General features: G+C 37.9%; 1 protein-coding gene and 1 pseudogene across 2 annotated transcripts in view; both read right to left on the bottom strand.

The window, feature by feature from the left end:
* Window positions 1-2358: 2358 nt before the first annotated feature.
* LOC145106960 (RING-H2 finger protein ATL29-like) overlaps window positions 2359-16512 on the bottom strand; it is a 30565-nt gene continuing 16411 nt past the window's right edge. Inside the window, exons 3-5 of the mRNA XM_079043869.1 lie at window positions 12764-12815; window positions 3791-4512; window positions 2359-2676 (exon numbers count right to left, since the gene is read on the bottom strand). Coding sequence (XP_078899995.1) covers window positions 2359-2676; window positions 3791-4512; window positions 12764-12815 — 1092 coding nt within the window. The remainder of the gene's footprint in view (window positions 2677-3790; window positions 4513-12763; window positions 12816-16512) is intronic.
* On the bottom strand, window positions 5381-6756 carry LOC145109310 (zinc finger CCCH domain-containing protein 12 pseudogene; annotated as a pseudogene). The gene is made up of 2 exons (XR_013708929.1): window positions 6494-6756; window positions 5381-6176 (listed from the first exon to the last, which is right to left on the bottom strand). The product of XR_013708929.1 is annotated as a zinc finger CCCH domain-containing protein 12 pseudogene (transcript).

Raw genomic sequence — 16512 nt, 5'->3', positions numbered from 1 at the left:
CAGTTAACTTTAGAGGGCATTTTGGTAAATTGGGATTGATGGTGGGAACATTGGTGGAATAGGTGTTGGTGTTCGGGAACGTCATTTGGAGGAGTCGACTACAGTATCTTCGAACTACTTGCGAGGTGAGTTATCCTCACTATATCAATAGGGTCTAAGGCACCAAGGCCGACCCTTGATGGATTGTATTTGGATTATCGTATGATATGCTTACTGATTTACATCCTGGTAGGTAGGATGGTGATATGCTATGCTTAGTGATCTGGTTAGGTCGGTGTACCTGGTATATAGGATAATGCTATGTTAGAGACCTGTTAGGTCGGTATCCTGGTTATAGGATTGTTGCTATGCTTTGTGATCTATTAGATCGGTTTGACTGTTACATGTATGTTATTGCTTATATGATATCTATGTGCACATGATTGTTTGGGGTTGAGTTGAGGCGGTCCTGCTTTGTGTTGTAGGCCAACATACCTAGGGTGGTCCGGATAGGTTGTAGGCCCTGAGGAGGCGGTCCAGTCAGGCCGAAGGCCCAGAGAGCGGTCCGGATAGGCTGTAGGCCCCGCGAGGCGGTTTAGTCAGGCCGAAGGCTGAAAGAGTGGTCCAGGTAGGCTGTAGGCCCTGCGAGGCGGTCCACTCAGGCTGAAGTCTCATTGCATGCTTGTTTGTTTATATGTTATTGATATTCTTCATGGTGTTGGTATTCTGGTGGAACTCACTAAGCTTTCGGGCTTACAGTTTCAGTTTATTTGTTTCAGGTACTTCTAGTGATCGCGGAAAGACGAAGGCTTGATCGTTCGGTTCCTCATGTTTTATTTGTTTCTGGGAAAAACTCTGATATGGTATATTTTGAAAACAAGTTTGTAATGATTTAATGATTTTGAAATATTTTTAAAAGTTCAAATTTGGCATGATTTTATGGGTGTTACAAAGCTGCACATATTTCGTTGTTTAGACTATTTTATTGTTTGACTAACTCTTTTTGTTTTATTCTTATTTTTTATTTTGTACCATTTTTTCTAAAGGGATCTGACAGTAGCTTTTCTAAGCCTAGTATGCAACTTTTGACACATCATCGCCCTAGAAGCATGTTGTTGTATGTGACAAAATCTCTTTATGTTTTAGCTTCAGACACAAATCACGACGTGAGACATGAGGTTCTCACGACGTGAGAACGAGGAAACTCGCGTCGTAGTTGTCTGAGTCTGGAGCGAGTCGCTAGAATCAGACATTGTCGACTCTCACGACGCGACCAAGGAATGATCACGACATGAGACCTTATATTAGGGTTTGTCTAATGGATTTGACCCGGTTGACTTTTGACTTTGACCAGGATTTTGACTATGTTTGACTTAGGGGTATTTTGAGTATTTTGATCTATAATCTGAGTTTTGGCCACTGTTATTTGTAAAGGTGATCGATCGAGTTAGTTTCAGAGCAGCGAGTTATTTCAGCCTTTATCCGTATGTGAGGTGAGTTTTCTCACTGTATCCATGGGTTGAAGGCACCAATTCCAGCCCATTATTGTGTATCTAAGATGATAAATGCTATGTGGCTTATGTGTGTTTGTATGCTGGGCTGAAATATACCCCAGGGCGGGGCCCACTATCGTATGTTCGGGTTGAAATAGACCCAAAGTTGGAGCCCACTACTGTAGGATTGGGTTGAAAGATACCCCAGGGAAGGGCCCATATGTATTGTCGGGTTAAAATACACCCCAGGGAGAGGCCCCAAGGTGGGGCCCATGTGTATATGTCGGGTTGGAAATACCCCAGGGTTTAGCCCAGTTGTATGTTTTGGTATGTGGTACTTTGGGGAACTCACTAAGCTTTGTGATTACAGTTTATGTTTATGGTTTCAGGTACTTATGGTTCAAAAGGGAAGGACTCGACGTGATGGCACAACATCCTACCCTCATGATTTTCCGCGTTTGAAATAATTGTACTATGATGTATTGAATATTACGTTGATGATGGTTTTTACTTTTTAGGACAATTAATGAATGAAATTAATAGACTTTGAACGAAAACTTTTATCACTGTTTTTGGGCTGTTACACATAATGTTTGGCTATGCATTCGCAAGAAATCAAACTTCTAAATTTGTAATTCTTAACACAATGATGTATGTCACACATGGATTTTATTTGAAATATCCGTTTGTACTTCCAAACAACATATACTATAAAAGGGGATGGATTTTTTGAACAGATTTTTCCATACCTTGTAATGACTCTGTGTTTATCACTCTTCATAAACTATAACTGATATCCATTAGCTACATCATACTTTTTTAATTCAAACCTGAGTTGAGCAAGGGACTCATATAACTTTCCTACAACCGGCTTCATTTTTTTTTTCTATTTTACGTTTAGATCGTGCACCCTATACTCTGCACCAACTTCAAGGTCATTTTCATCATCAATATGTTCATGTGCTTGCTCGTGGACATGTTCATTGTTATCATTTTCTCCCAATCTGTCAATAGTATTCCTTAACATATTGTCATCACACAATATGTTAAAGAATGGGTTATCAGAAAGCGTAGAAGTTGGTTTAAAGGTCTCTAGTTGAAAATCTAAGAAGGAAAGGTCGATCATGTCATCATCAGAGTCTTCGTTAACCATGTCGATTTTCTCATGCCCTTTCTCTATTCTTGTGGTAGATATAGAAGCCATCTATAAAAAAAACATAATGTGTTACACATTAAGAACACTGATATTAAACCATATACCTTCAAAAGAGTTTCCATTTGATCATATCAAACCATGTATCTTCCAATTTCATTTGATTATCACTTTAACCGTCAAGCTTCGGTATGCAACAATGGTGTAAAACATATTCAATATCAAAACCCTCGTTATACTCTGTAAATCACTGAGAAAACCCTATTTGATGATCAACTTGATAGCAAAAGTTGAAGTTGGTACAAATGATACATATCTTCCATAGATATTATCGTCAATCGAATGGGCAATCAGCTAAAGAGGGTTTATCGGTGGTGATAGGTAACATTACTATATTGAAACAAACGACCCTAGATAATGGTCTTTGACTAACAAAAAAACAAATTGGGGCTAATTCAGATCAAGACTGTAAAACTAGTGTCTTTTATGGTAATATCAAAACCGTTCATAAATTATTTTGTATAAATTACAATATTAGTACTTTAACTTCTTCCACCTCAACATAAAAAGAAAAGACAAATTGGAAGGACATTTGATTTGATAAGAGGTCTTTTTATAAGTGATGATATTAAAAATAAGTATTCTAAAATACTAATTGATTTGAAATCTACAAATTTACGCTTTACACATTCTACATTTATTACTTAAACATGTTTATATTAAAAATTAGTCCCTTATTTTCAGGCCTTAAACTATTGTACCTCATCTTGTTATTCTTGTAACATTACGCTTGCACACAAAAACAAGGTTTGAAGGGAAGTGACCCAAGAACATGGATACAATTGAGAAAAAAGATATAAAAAACTAATATCATAACTTTTAAGAGTTGTCTCATTGATCCATTCTTGTATAATAATATATTTGGTTAATATATCCAAAAATGAAACAAGAAAAATAGTATCTCATCTTACAATATTCCTAACTAATCCTATAAACTTTCTAAATTTTGATAATAAACAAAATTTCTATAAACGGCTTATACTTTGTTTACATCTCTAGATGTCGATGTCTCGCCAAATCCTATACTACTAGCGGAAGTTCTAGTTTTGAATTCTCCAAACTCGGTACAACTTCGTGTCCAACTATGTCCATGAATGAGTTTTGCCTGTATATGTTCGGGCAATCTTAATGTAAACTTATCTTCGTCCTCACTTGCCTTACTATTCTTAGTAATCGAATGACCCGTTGAGTTGCTTCTTGGAAAATTTTCTGTTCTCTTAACTTCTCCTCGATCAATATCAATATTTACATGCTTTTCTTTCTTGTTGTCTTCTTTGGTATCCGTATTATTGTTCCTTTCATTTTCATCCCTAATATTGATAGTAAATGTTTCTTCGAGCAACTCATTTTCTTGGATCTCATGCATGGATGTACTATTTTGTGACACCGGAGATTTTGCTGGCGAGGCAAGCGGTGTTTCGAGGCCACGTCGACAAAAAGGGCATGATTTATGTGACTCAAGCCAAAGATCTATACAATCTTGATGGAAAACATGGTAACACTTTGTTAAAAGTCGAAGGACATTTTCGTTCTCAAACTCACATAAACATATAGCACATTCTAACCCATATGTTTCACGTCGAAATTCTTTAACATCAGAGTAGATAAAAGTAGGGAAAGTATTAATAATATGTTGGTCGAGTCCAGGGGGGGCACTGCTCCCTGGACCGCCCATCTGTGTCCCAGGAGGGTTATGACGAGTATTCCATGTGTAAAGAACATTTTGCATGAAACACCTGCAAAAGTATATTGTGAAGAAGCCAATAAAGAAAATGGCGAGGAGAATAGTGGTTAAAATGATGGTGATAGGAGGGGATGCATGTGGATCTGTTGCCGGTGCAACGGTTGCAACCTCCGTCGTCATTGGCCGAAGATCTAAAATTCCGGCCGGTGTCCTTTTCAGGATAAGGAAGAGATGGGAAATAACGTGATTCAGGTGAAATTCGACCGGAGTGTATTAAATTTTGGGCGTGCATTGTTGCATAGTTTGTGGGAAAATAGAAAGAGAAAAGGGGATGGATAAGTGATAAGGTCCAATATATGTGGGAAGATGGTGTGATGTGGCGTTGGTTTCCTTTAAATGGTAGAGCGTATATAAAGTCATTGAACCAGTCATATGTGGAACTTGGATGCAATAACCACTAATATACATTACCTCAGGGTCAAACACTTATCCACTTTTTTTTTATTACTTTTTAAACCATTTTATTTAACAAAACATAAGTCTTAATAATTTATACAAGCTACATTTTATTTTTCTTTGATAATTTGAAAACCATTTACGAAATTGGTAACAAATTAAAATTTGAATACATAATTAAATCTTGTTTGCATAAATATACAATTAACCCTTAGTCAAAGGACCCCAAAAAGTTGACTTTCAAGTAGTATGCTAAGCATGACCGGCATACGTGTTGTAGAGTATTGGTTAAATTAATGTTGATCAAATTTTACTATAATATTTTTAACTTAATATATAATTATCAAATCTTATACGGTGATGACATGTACAAAACTTATCTGATCATAGAGATACAAAGAGAAAAAAGGAGGTGAAGATGCATCTTTTTGGGCACAAAACAAAATCTTGACATAGGGAAATTGTTTGTTCACATATTCTTTTTTATTTTAGACTTAAGAGTTAAGAGTTTAGAATGATAATATCTTTATTATTAAAATTATTTAACAAGTCAAATTGGAGGAAATTAGTACATTATATTATAACAAACATACTAATAACAAGAATACCCGAAACACTTTCAATGAAAGAGCATTCAAAGATCCATACAAAAGCTATACATAGAGAAAAACAAGCACAATAACATTAGCGAAGTCCCCGTAGATCCAGGACCTAAGCTTATTACAACACTTTCACGAGCTTTAGATTGCTCATCATGAAGAAACGTGCAGTTGTCACCATAAGGACACCCTTCTTCAGTATAAAACTTCTTACAGTGTCTTTCTTCCTTTATAAGATCTTTGACTATCAACTGTAAAACTAGAAGACCCGAGTAATGGAATTTGAAAATTTTCTCTTGGTTCTGACGAAACTGCCCTTTCTTCCTCATGAGCAGCCACAATTTCTTGCCAATTTGGTGGAGGTCGTCTTAGTTCTTCAATGCTATGTGCAAAATTACAGTTTGTAATGTAAGGGCAAGTTCCTGCTCTGAATTTGCAACATAATTTTGTTTTGAAAAACATTTTTCCAATTGCTTTTGAGCGAATTGTGGCTTGTGCATCACCTCCTTGACCATTTCTTTTCTTGTTTGTGATTGTCTTCCATCGTAGTTGGAATTAGAAGTGTTATCAATGGATGCTTCTCTATCCCAATTCCCAAACACCATATTCGTCTTCAGTTGCCCATACGGGTTGATCCCCCCAATAATCACCGCCGTTTCTTGACCCTCCGGTGATTATCTGGACAACGTTTCCACTTTCTCGACCATAATCCATTTCGAATTCTTTCCAGTAAAAAGGTACAAGATAGAGCCCTAAATATTTGATGCGCGATTATGAGTGATGCTTGAATGTAAAACGAACAACAGGGTGGTTGAATTGAGTATTGGCGATAATTTGAGAAAAATGAAAGCTTTGAAGCTCTAAACACAACAAAGAGGGGTTGAGAAAAATGGACGATTAAACCACCTAAAGAACGATATCGATGGAGTTACAAATGAACCCAGATGGGAAATTATAAGAAAGATACAATTTTTGTGACAGAAATGGATCTAGATACTAGATTTTCTGAACATAACTTAGTAAATTTAAGAACTGAGAGCAGTTACAAGAAAGGAAACAGAGAAAGTACCAGATGAAAGCAGTTATTGTCTGATCCAAGTGATTAAATTAAAACTCAAGAGATTCAATTCTGAGAGATGGGTTCCCTTTTATTTAGGGTTTTTGGTAAGCTTTCTGCCATTGTTTGTGGGGAGATTGAGAAAGAAGAAGCCCTGTCATCAAGGAAGCGCAGGGTAACAAGAGATTGAGATTTGACGTTCTGATTTTACCATTTACAAAAAACCATGTAGTTTTGCTTTTGTTACTTTGATACCTGCGAACTTATCGGTGGTAGTTTTAAGGCCCTCCTATATGAATGTTCTACATCCTACTCGTGAAAATGATTTATCAGGGTAATTATTTTTGTCCTTTTGTTTATATTTAGGTAATATTTTTATTTTTTATATATTTAACCATTTAATTTGTTATATGTGTTCACATATTATTATTGTCACCTGCTATACCAGGTGACAATGGTAATATGTGAACACATTAACAAGTTAAATGATTAAATATGTATAAAAAAATTGTCTAAATGTGAACAAAGGAAAAATCAATTCTAAACTTTATTTTTTAATTAATAAATATATTTTTATTTTGTGAAATATTTTATATATCTTCTTATAACTTTTTTTTTTCTTTTTTTAAACTCATACAATATTTTTAAAGTAAATAGTATCTAACAATAAAATTAAATAAATTAAATATGTAGCAATAAGTATGAAGGGTCTTTAAAAAACATAAAAATAAAATATTACTTAGCAAATAAAAAAACAAAAAAAATCTATATAATGAAAATGTTTTTAAATTATTACAAAATTTTAATACTTTTTAATTAGAAGTTTATAAATTTTTAATTTTTTTATTACAACGTTTTAGACTATTATTTAACGAAAATATTTTAATATGTTATAAAAACTATTAAATTGTCATATAAAATCTATGAAACACTTTAAAAATGTTATAAAAGAAAGTTTAGAAATAATTGTATGAAAGTTATAAAAAATTGTATGAAAATGTAAAAAAAATAAGTTCAAAACTTGTAAGAAAAATTTAAAACATTTATAAAATATTTGGTTTAAAAGCACTTGTATTAAAATTATATGAAACTATAAAAAAGTTTTAAAAAAAAATTATAAGCAAAATTTAATACATTGTACTAGAAAAACCTATAAGAAAAAATTATCATAAAAATATTGTAAGAAATTATAAAAAGTATTGAGAAATTTTGTAAAAAAAAATTGTTCACATTTAGACAGTTTTTTTTTTTTTTTTTGTACATATTTGACCATTTAATTTGTTAAATGTGTTCACATATTACTATTCAGGTGACAATGGTAATATGTGAACACATTTAACAAGTCAAATGGTTAAATGTGTACAAAAAAAATAAAGTTGTCTAAATAAGACGAAAATGTAATTACCATCCCAAGTCATTTTAATTACACTCACAAGTTATTTTCCCCATTCTACTCTATCAAAGATCTTTTATTAATACAAACCAATTGAACATTCACATTTTGATTCTTTTTATCCGTTGTTTATAAATATAGACATTTCTACGTTGTTAAATACAACTAATATAATAAAAAATATAATAAAAGAGATGTTTATTAAATTTTGACATGTAATACTAAATTATAATACTTATATTCAGATTTGACATGTAATACTTATATTGTAATATTTATATTCAATCATATAATTTTACTTGTTTTTATCGGTAGGTTATACGTAAATAATTTTTTTGTACAAATTTTGATTTAATACTATTTTTAAGTATTTTTAAATGCAATTAATTTAAGAATTACTCATTTGTTTATTTTTTTTCAACCATATTCATTTGAACCCTCCCCCCTCTCTCACAATTATTTTAACTTATGGTATTTAATGGATTGGTTAATTAAAATATTTTTACTATATAACTTCTATAATTTTTAAGATTATGTTAATTACTTCATTCCTTAATCAAATTATATAAATTTAAATTGACCATATCGCTATTATTATTATATATAAACACTCTTTCTTAAAGTGTGTCATGATCTAGTAAAGTATAATCGACGAAAAAAAAATAATAATTCAGATGCCAGAAAAATGAGCATAATTTTTTTTTGTGTTGGTGGTGATTATCATAATCTAAAAAAAAAGTTAAGAACTTAATGAAGTTCTATCTCTACATAAAAGTTATTAATATAATTAGAAAAGTATGAAAAATAGCTAAAATGATTTATACAACACAATTATACCACAATCCTACATCAAACAAATTGTAACAGGTTAATTAGAAATGTATCATCCTTTTATTTTGCCTCTAAGTGTACAATTATAAACATTTTCATGAAATTTAAAGAAACTAACAAGAGAAAGAAGTGGAAATAATAAAGAAAATACAACATTTTCATGAAATTCAGATGTTTTGAGGTGCTTAGAAGCATAAAAATGTGGTCTTGATCATTTCTTCCCTTCAATGCATGTCCTACAAGGTCTTAATTGGTTAAGTAGTTAAGGTTTTTAGTGTTAAGCACTTCTTGGCAATGCAAGACCATAAAGTTGGAAACTTTATGGTCAAGGACATAAACTGGGGCTTGGATCTGACTTTGGACGTAAAGACTTCATGAATTAAGCTCTTAATGAGAAGAAGGGTTGACCAGGTGTGTACGTTGGGCGTACCAAGCTGTACGTTGCACGTACGCGGTCAAGGGTCCGACTTCTGGGTCAATCGGAGTACACCCCACGTACAGATGAGTACGCCCAACGTACTCGGCTAGTTTGTTGACTTTGACCTTTGACCAAGTTTGACCGAAGGGTAATTTAGGTCATTTGAGTGCTTTTGATTGGTCATTATTTGGTTTTTAGGTGACCGGTTGAGTTATCATTTAGAGCTGTGTTATGTTAGATACCTTTTTCAGACTGAGATGTGAGTTTTCCTCACTGTACTCGTAGGTCGAAGGCACCAATGCCGACCTACTAGATTATGTATCCTGGTTATAGGATAGTGATATGCTAGTATATGACTGATTAGTAGATCTGTATGATTATATGTATCTGCTGGTTATGTGTTTATGTTTTTTTGTTACATATGTCAACATATTGTGTTTGGGTTAATGTTGTCTTGCTTTGTGCTGAAGGCCAAGATACCCGGGGACGTTTAAATAGGTTGTAGGCCCTACTAGGAATTCCAGTCAGGCCGGAGGCCCGTAGAGCGGCCTGGATAGGTTGTAGGACCCACGATGCGCTCCAGTCATGCCGAAGGCTCGTAGAGTGGTCCAAATAAGCTGTAGGCCCTGCGAGGCGGTCTAGTTAGGCTAAAGGTTTATATTTGCATGATTTGTTTGTTATGTAATGTGTTGGTACTTTGGGGGAACTCATTAAGCTTTGGCTTACCATTTTAGTTTATCGTTTTAGGTACTTCTAAGGATTGTGGAAAAGCAAAGGCGTGATCACGCACATCTTCCTGTTTTATGTCACTGGGTCTTGGGAAAACTCTGATTTTGTATCTCAGTCTTTTAGTAGGGGTTTCGATATGACCCTTGGAGAGCTAGAGTGTCCGTTATGGGTTTCTATCGCCAACAAACACGATATCTCCGTCTCGAGTGTTTTCCGGTATTGTGTTTTGGAGATCTTTGGGGTGCCTTACTCGATTGATCTGATCCCTATTCGCATGGGATATGTGTGTGTGTGATTGTAGGGATGGACTGGCTGATCAAATTCGGGCTATGATCGAATTGTGAGGGTCAACGGGTGATAGTTCGAATCCTAAGTGGGGGAGAACTGGTTATTTATGGAGAGGGAACCAGATTGGGATCATCCTTTTTGTTCTATTGCTAGAGCTCGACAATATATTCAGCACGAGTATATGGTTTATCTTGCTTATGTGTTTGATGCTCAAGTGGGGAAATAGGTTTTGATTTTAGAGGTGTCAGTCGTTAGAGACTTTGTTGATTTGTTCCCGGATGAGTTTCCTGGTGTGCCTCCGGAGACACAGGTCGAGTTCAGGATTGATTTGGTTCCAGGTGCGGCCCCTATTGCTAAGGCACTGTACCGTTTGGCACCACCTTAGATGCAGGTGTTGTCCTCTTAGCTCCAGGAGCTATTGGGCAAGCAGTATATTAGACCAAGCAGTTTGCCGTGGGGAGCACCGATTTGTTCGTCAAGAAGAAGGATGGTTCACACTGGATGTGCATTGATTACCGAGAGTTGAACAAGTTGACGGTGAAGAACCGTTATCCCCTTCCGCGGATTGATGACCTCTTCGATCAGTTGCATGGTGCATCTTGGTTTTCCAAAATCGACCTGAGGTTAGGGTATCATCAGATGAGGGTCAGAGAAGAGGATGTGGAGAAGAACACGTTCCAGACTTGTTACGGTCGTTACAAATTTGTGGTGATGCCATTTGGGTACACCAATGCGCCTACCACTTTTATGGATTTGACGAGTTAGGTATGCAGACCGATGCTCGATCGATCAGTCATTGTTTTTATTGATGATATCTTGGTGTATTCCAAGACCAGGGAGCAGCATGAGGAGCACCTTTGAGAGCTTTTGGGAGTGTTGAGGCGAGAACGACTGTATGCCATGTTCTCAAAGTGTGAGTATTGGATACGATAGGTCCAGTTCTTGGGACATCTCGTTAACCAAAACAGGATTTTGGTCGATCCGGCCAATATTGAGGCCGTGATGTAGTGGGAGGTTCCGACGTCTCCCTCTGAGATAAGGAGTTTCTTGGGTTTAGCGGGATATTATCGGAGATTTACTCAGGATTTCTCCAAGATTGCAGTATGCCTCACTCGTCTGACGAGGAAGGGCGTGGATTTTCGGTGGGGCCCTGAGCAACAGGTGACATTTGAGACTCTGAGACAGAAATTATGTGAATCCATAGTGTTGATCCTCCCCGAAGGCGTTGAGTTTTTTATGGTGTTTTGTGATGCATCCATCACATGTTTGGGCGCAATGCTTATGCAGTGTGGGAGAGTTATTGCTTATGCGTCTCGGCAACTGAAGTCGCACGAGGTCCGTTATCTGACTCATGATTTAGAGTTGGGGGCAGTTGTGTTTGCTCTCAAGATTTGGCGACACTACTTGTATGGGGTTCTGTGTACTATCTACACGGATCACAAGAGTTTACGATATCTTATGGACCTTTCGAACCTGAACATGAGACAACATAGGTGGCTTGATGTGGTCAAGGATGATGTATATGAGATCATGTATCATCCCGGGAAAGCCAATGTGGTGGCTGATGCTTTGAGCCGCAAGGCAGCTAGTTCTGCGACTGGAGGTCGGTGTATGAGGATTTCGATTGATTCTCTATTGTTGGATTTGATCAGGGAGGCTCAGGCTGAGGGAGTCAAGAAGGAAAATTGGAAGAAGGAGAGGCTCATGGGAGAGATTGACAGGTTTGCTACTGACGGTCGTGGATTATTGTCCTGGTATGGACGGGTTTGGGTGGAAAACTTTGGAGGGATCAAATAGACTATGTTGGAGGAGGCACATAAGTCTAGGTTTTCAATACACCTTGAGCCACCAAGATGTATTGGGATTTGATACTTAGATATAGGTGGCCGTGCATTAAGAGGGAGATAGCATAGTAGTTTGAGAGGTGCTTGACCTGTCGGGTAGTCAAGGCCGAACACCAGAGACCGCATGGAAAGTTGCAGCCACTGGAGGTTCCCATGTGGAAGTGGGAACATATTACTATAGATTTCATTACCAAGCTACCTAGGATAGCTAAAAGGAATGATGAAATTTGGGTGATAGTGGATCGGTTGACTAAGAGTGCTCATTTCTTAGCTATCCACGAGAGCTCATCGGCTGAGAAATTGGTCGACTTATACATGTGCGAGATCATTGCTTGGCATGGTATTCCAGTGTCCATCGTATCTGATCGAGATGTTAGGTTCACATCTCGTTTTTGGCAGAAGTTCCATGAAGAACTGGGTACGAGATTGCATCTCAACACTGCTTATCATCCGCAGACGGACGATCATAGTGAGCGGACCATTCAGACACTTGAGGACATATTAAGAGCTTGTGTCATTGATTTTGGTGGGAGTTGGAAATCCTACCTTCCTTTAGATGAGTTCTCATACAACAAAAACTACCACTCCAGTATCGGTATGCGACCTTTCGATCTCCTCTATGGGAGGTAGTGTCGCACCCCAGTGTGTTGGGGAGAGGTTGGTCATAGGGGTCATGGGAACGAATGAGGTAGTTCTTCAGACGACAGAGCACATCCAGAAGATCAGACAGAGGCTTCATACAACTCAGAGTCGACATAAGAATTATACCGACAAGCGGCGATCCGATTTGGAGTTCCAGGTCGGAGACATGGTTTTGCTGATGGTGTCATCCTGAAAGGGTGTATTACGCTTCAGGAAGAGGGGAAAGTCGGGGCCTCGATATATTGGGCCATTTCCGGTGATATCCAGGGTTGGCAAGGTAGCATAAAAATTGGATTAGTTTGAGGAGCTCATCTAGATCCACAACACCTTCCACGTGTCTCAGCTTCGGAAGTGTGTGGCTGATGATTCATCGTTCGTTCCTTTGGAGGATGTACAGGTTGATGATGGCCTGAATTACATTGAGAGGTTGGTGGTGATATTGGATCGGAAGACGAAGGCTCTGCGCAACAAAGTGGTAATGTTAGTCAAGGTTCGGTGGAAGCATCATAAGGGTTCTGAATGGCATGGGAACCTGAGTCTAAGATGAATAAGCATTTTCCAAAGTTATTCGCGGCAGCGGACTTCGAGGACGAAGTCTAGTTTAAGTGGGGGAGAATTGTAACATCCCGTTGATGATGTATTTTCAATTGTAACCCTAAGTATGAAGAATTATTGCATTTTGGCCCTTGTGCATGAGAAAGATTGCAAAATGGCCCATAGTGGCATTTTTGTAATTTTTGTGGCGGGCTCACGTATGCGGGGCATACTCCTAGAGTACGTGGGGCGTACGTGTGTGAGCCACAAACCCTATTTTTTAGTTTTTGGCCCTATTTAATCATTTTATGGCCTCCAAACCTCATCCCTCATCAGCCTCCAACACCTCCATACGACCCTAAACAAACCCTAATCCATTTTGGGCAATATTGAGCTTTGAGTGTGTGTTTTGGTCACCTTGAAGGAGAGAGATAGAAGAGAAGATTACCTTGGAGGAGGAGGACTATTTGGATCTGAGATATCATCACGATTTGTCATCACATTGAGGTAAAAAGCTTTAAACTTGATGAAGCTATGCATAGATCTAAGTTAGCCATGAAGTTTGTGTCCCATCAGTTGGGTATTTTGAGTATGAGCTACTCCAATCCATTTAAGCTATCCTTTCAGATGTTTTGAGGTGCTTAGAAGCATAAAAATGTGGTCTTGATCATTTCTTCCCTTCCATGCATGTGCTACAAGGTCTTAATGCATTAAGTAGTTAAGGTTTTTAGTGTTAAGCACTTCTTGGCCATGCAAGACCATAAAGTTGGAAACTTTATGGTCAAGGACGTAATTTGGGGCATGGATCTGACTTTGGACGTAAAGACTTCATGTAGTAAGCTCTTAATGAGAAGAAGGGTTGACCAAGTGCGTACGCTGGGCGTACCAAGCGGTACGTTACATGTACGTGGTCAAAGGCCCGACTTCTAGGTCAATCGGAGTACGCCCAACGTACAGATGAGTACGCCCAACATACTCAGCTGGGTTGACTCGACTGGCTTATTGAATTTGACCTTTGACCAAGTTTGACCTGAGGGTATTTTAGATCATTTGAGTGGTTTTGATTGGTCATTATTTGGTGCTTAGGTGACCGATTGAGTTATCATTCAGAGCTGTGTTATGTTAGATACCATTTTTAGACTCAGATGTGAGTTTTCCTCACTATACTCATAGGTCGAAGTCCCCAATCCCGGCCCACTAGATTATGTATCCTTATTGTAGGATAGTTATATGCTAGTATATGACTGATTAGTAGATATGTATGATTATTTGTATCTTCTCGTTCTGTGTTTATGTTTGTTTGTTACATATGTCAACATATTGTGTTTGGGTTGAGGTGGTCCTACTTTGTGCTGAAGGTCAAGACACCCGGGGACGTCCAGATAGGCTGTAGGCCCTGCGAGGTGGTCCAGTCAAGTTGGAGGCCCGTAAAGCGGTCTGGATAGGTTGTAGGCCCTATGAGGCGGTCCAGTCATGCCGAAGGCTCGTAGAGCGGTCCAAATAGGTTGTATGCCCTGCGAGGCGGTCCAATTAGGCTGAAGGCTCATATTTGCATGCTTTGTTTGTTATGTAGTGTGTTGATACATTGAGGGGGAACTCACTAAGCTTTGGTTTACAGTTTTAGTTTATTGTTTCAGCTACTTATGAGGATCGTGGAAAAGCAAAGGCGTGATCGTGCACATCTTCTTGTTTTACGTCACTGGGTCTTGGGAAAACTCTGATTTTGTATCATACTTTTGAAACAATGCCTCTTTTGTAAACAATGTTGGTTAATGGTTGATTTTAAAAATATTAAATTTCTTTTATTTTTTTAATGTTACAGGTTAGTATTAGAGCCTTGGTTTAGTGAATTGTGTAACACTCGTGTTTCTAGACTAGGCATTAATATTAAGGTGATAGTCTAGGTTAACCTTTGTAACTCATTTTGAAGAAATGAAAAAGGAATTATGTGAATTCTATGTGTTTTATGTGTTTTATGCTTAATTACTAGGAGTTAGTTAATTAAGAATAAAAATGAGCGTCAAAATTAAATTTTAGATAAAGCCGCTATCTATTAAGAAAGTTGTAGTGGTCGTGACAAGGATTACGGATATATAAAGAGTGCCGAAATCCGAGTTATAACGAAGAAGTTATGACCTGTCGAAGTTTCACGACAAAACCGACTCGGTGCTAAATGTCGTAAAAAGTGAGTTTTCGATAAACTACCTTTTAGCCTTAGTGATCTAAACGAAACTCGTAGTGTTCGTTAAACCGAGAGTAAGTATAAAAAGAACGCCCAAATCTGACTTCGTATGAGGAAGTTATGATTTTTCGAAGTTTCAGCTTAGCAGTAGACAGCTAAAAACTCGAATTTTAGATCGAGTGATTTTTAGCCAACACAACCTAAACGAGAATCGAAGGTCTCGTCATTAGTAGCACAACGGTCAAAAGTCTGACGAAAACGGACGTCGGATGAAGAAGTTATGAATTTTTAACGGATTTCCTGTCCCGGTCTGTTAAAAATAATAATATAAAAATTAAAGTCAAAATTAGCCGACGAAGTCTAAACGGAAGTTGTAGAGCGTAATTTTACCAACGCGTGCATATAAAGAACGTCAAAAACGGAGCTCGTATGCGAAAGTTATGGATTTTAGAGTTTTTGCACAAAAACCGAGAAAATTCGCATAGTCACGATTTGCCACGTCACCCTCGCTTAGAAGGTGCCACGTGTCCGTAATTGGTGAGTCAGGCGAGCCACGTGTCCGAGCTGCTGAGTCATCCGAGCACCTGCCCTGATCTGAAGTGGTCCAATAGCGGTGCGACACGTACTCTCTTCCCTCGTGTCTGAAACCTCGCAAGAATGCCACAGATCCCCCCTACTTCGGACTAGACCTCGGTCCAATCAGGAGAGGACGGCGAGGCCTTCACACGTGCAGCCACCTGCGCACCCTCGCCTGCGGACGCCACCACCAGAACCGACTTCGGACCTAGGCTTCGGTCCAATCACAAGAAGCCAACAGCCACTTCGCACGTGCAGCCTCGTGCGAGCCATCCCCTGCGAGTCCTCGGATCAGCACACCTGGAGGCTTCTCAGCCGTTAGATCAGGAGGCTCGCCCCTATAAATAGAAGGGTGCGAGACCTCCTGGGGGTATTTTGAAAACTTGTCACTTTTAGCCCCTAAACTCATATTTCTTTCATATTAACATCCCCCGAAGCCCCGGTATCAATTATAAGCCCCAGAATACGCCACGAAGTGCCCGTGAAGCCCGAAAAATTTATCTTTTCGGTTTCGAAGCCCGACTTTTGCAGAGCCCGGTTTCTCAATAAAACTCCCGGTTTTATTAGAAACGATCGTTTTAGGAAACGAATTGC

The sequence above is a fragment of the Lactuca virosa genome, chromosome 4, assembly GCF_052849685.1.
Source record: "Lactuca virosa cultivar CGN04683 chromosome 4, Lactuca_virosa_CGN04683_v6, whole genome shotgun sequence".
Taxonomy (NCBI): Eukaryota; Viridiplantae; Streptophyta; class Magnoliopsida; order Asterales; family Asteraceae; genus Lactuca; species Lactuca virosa.
The sequence above is the reverse complement of the archived record's forward strand: the minus strand, read 5'-3'. Positions and strand labels throughout refer to the sequence as shown.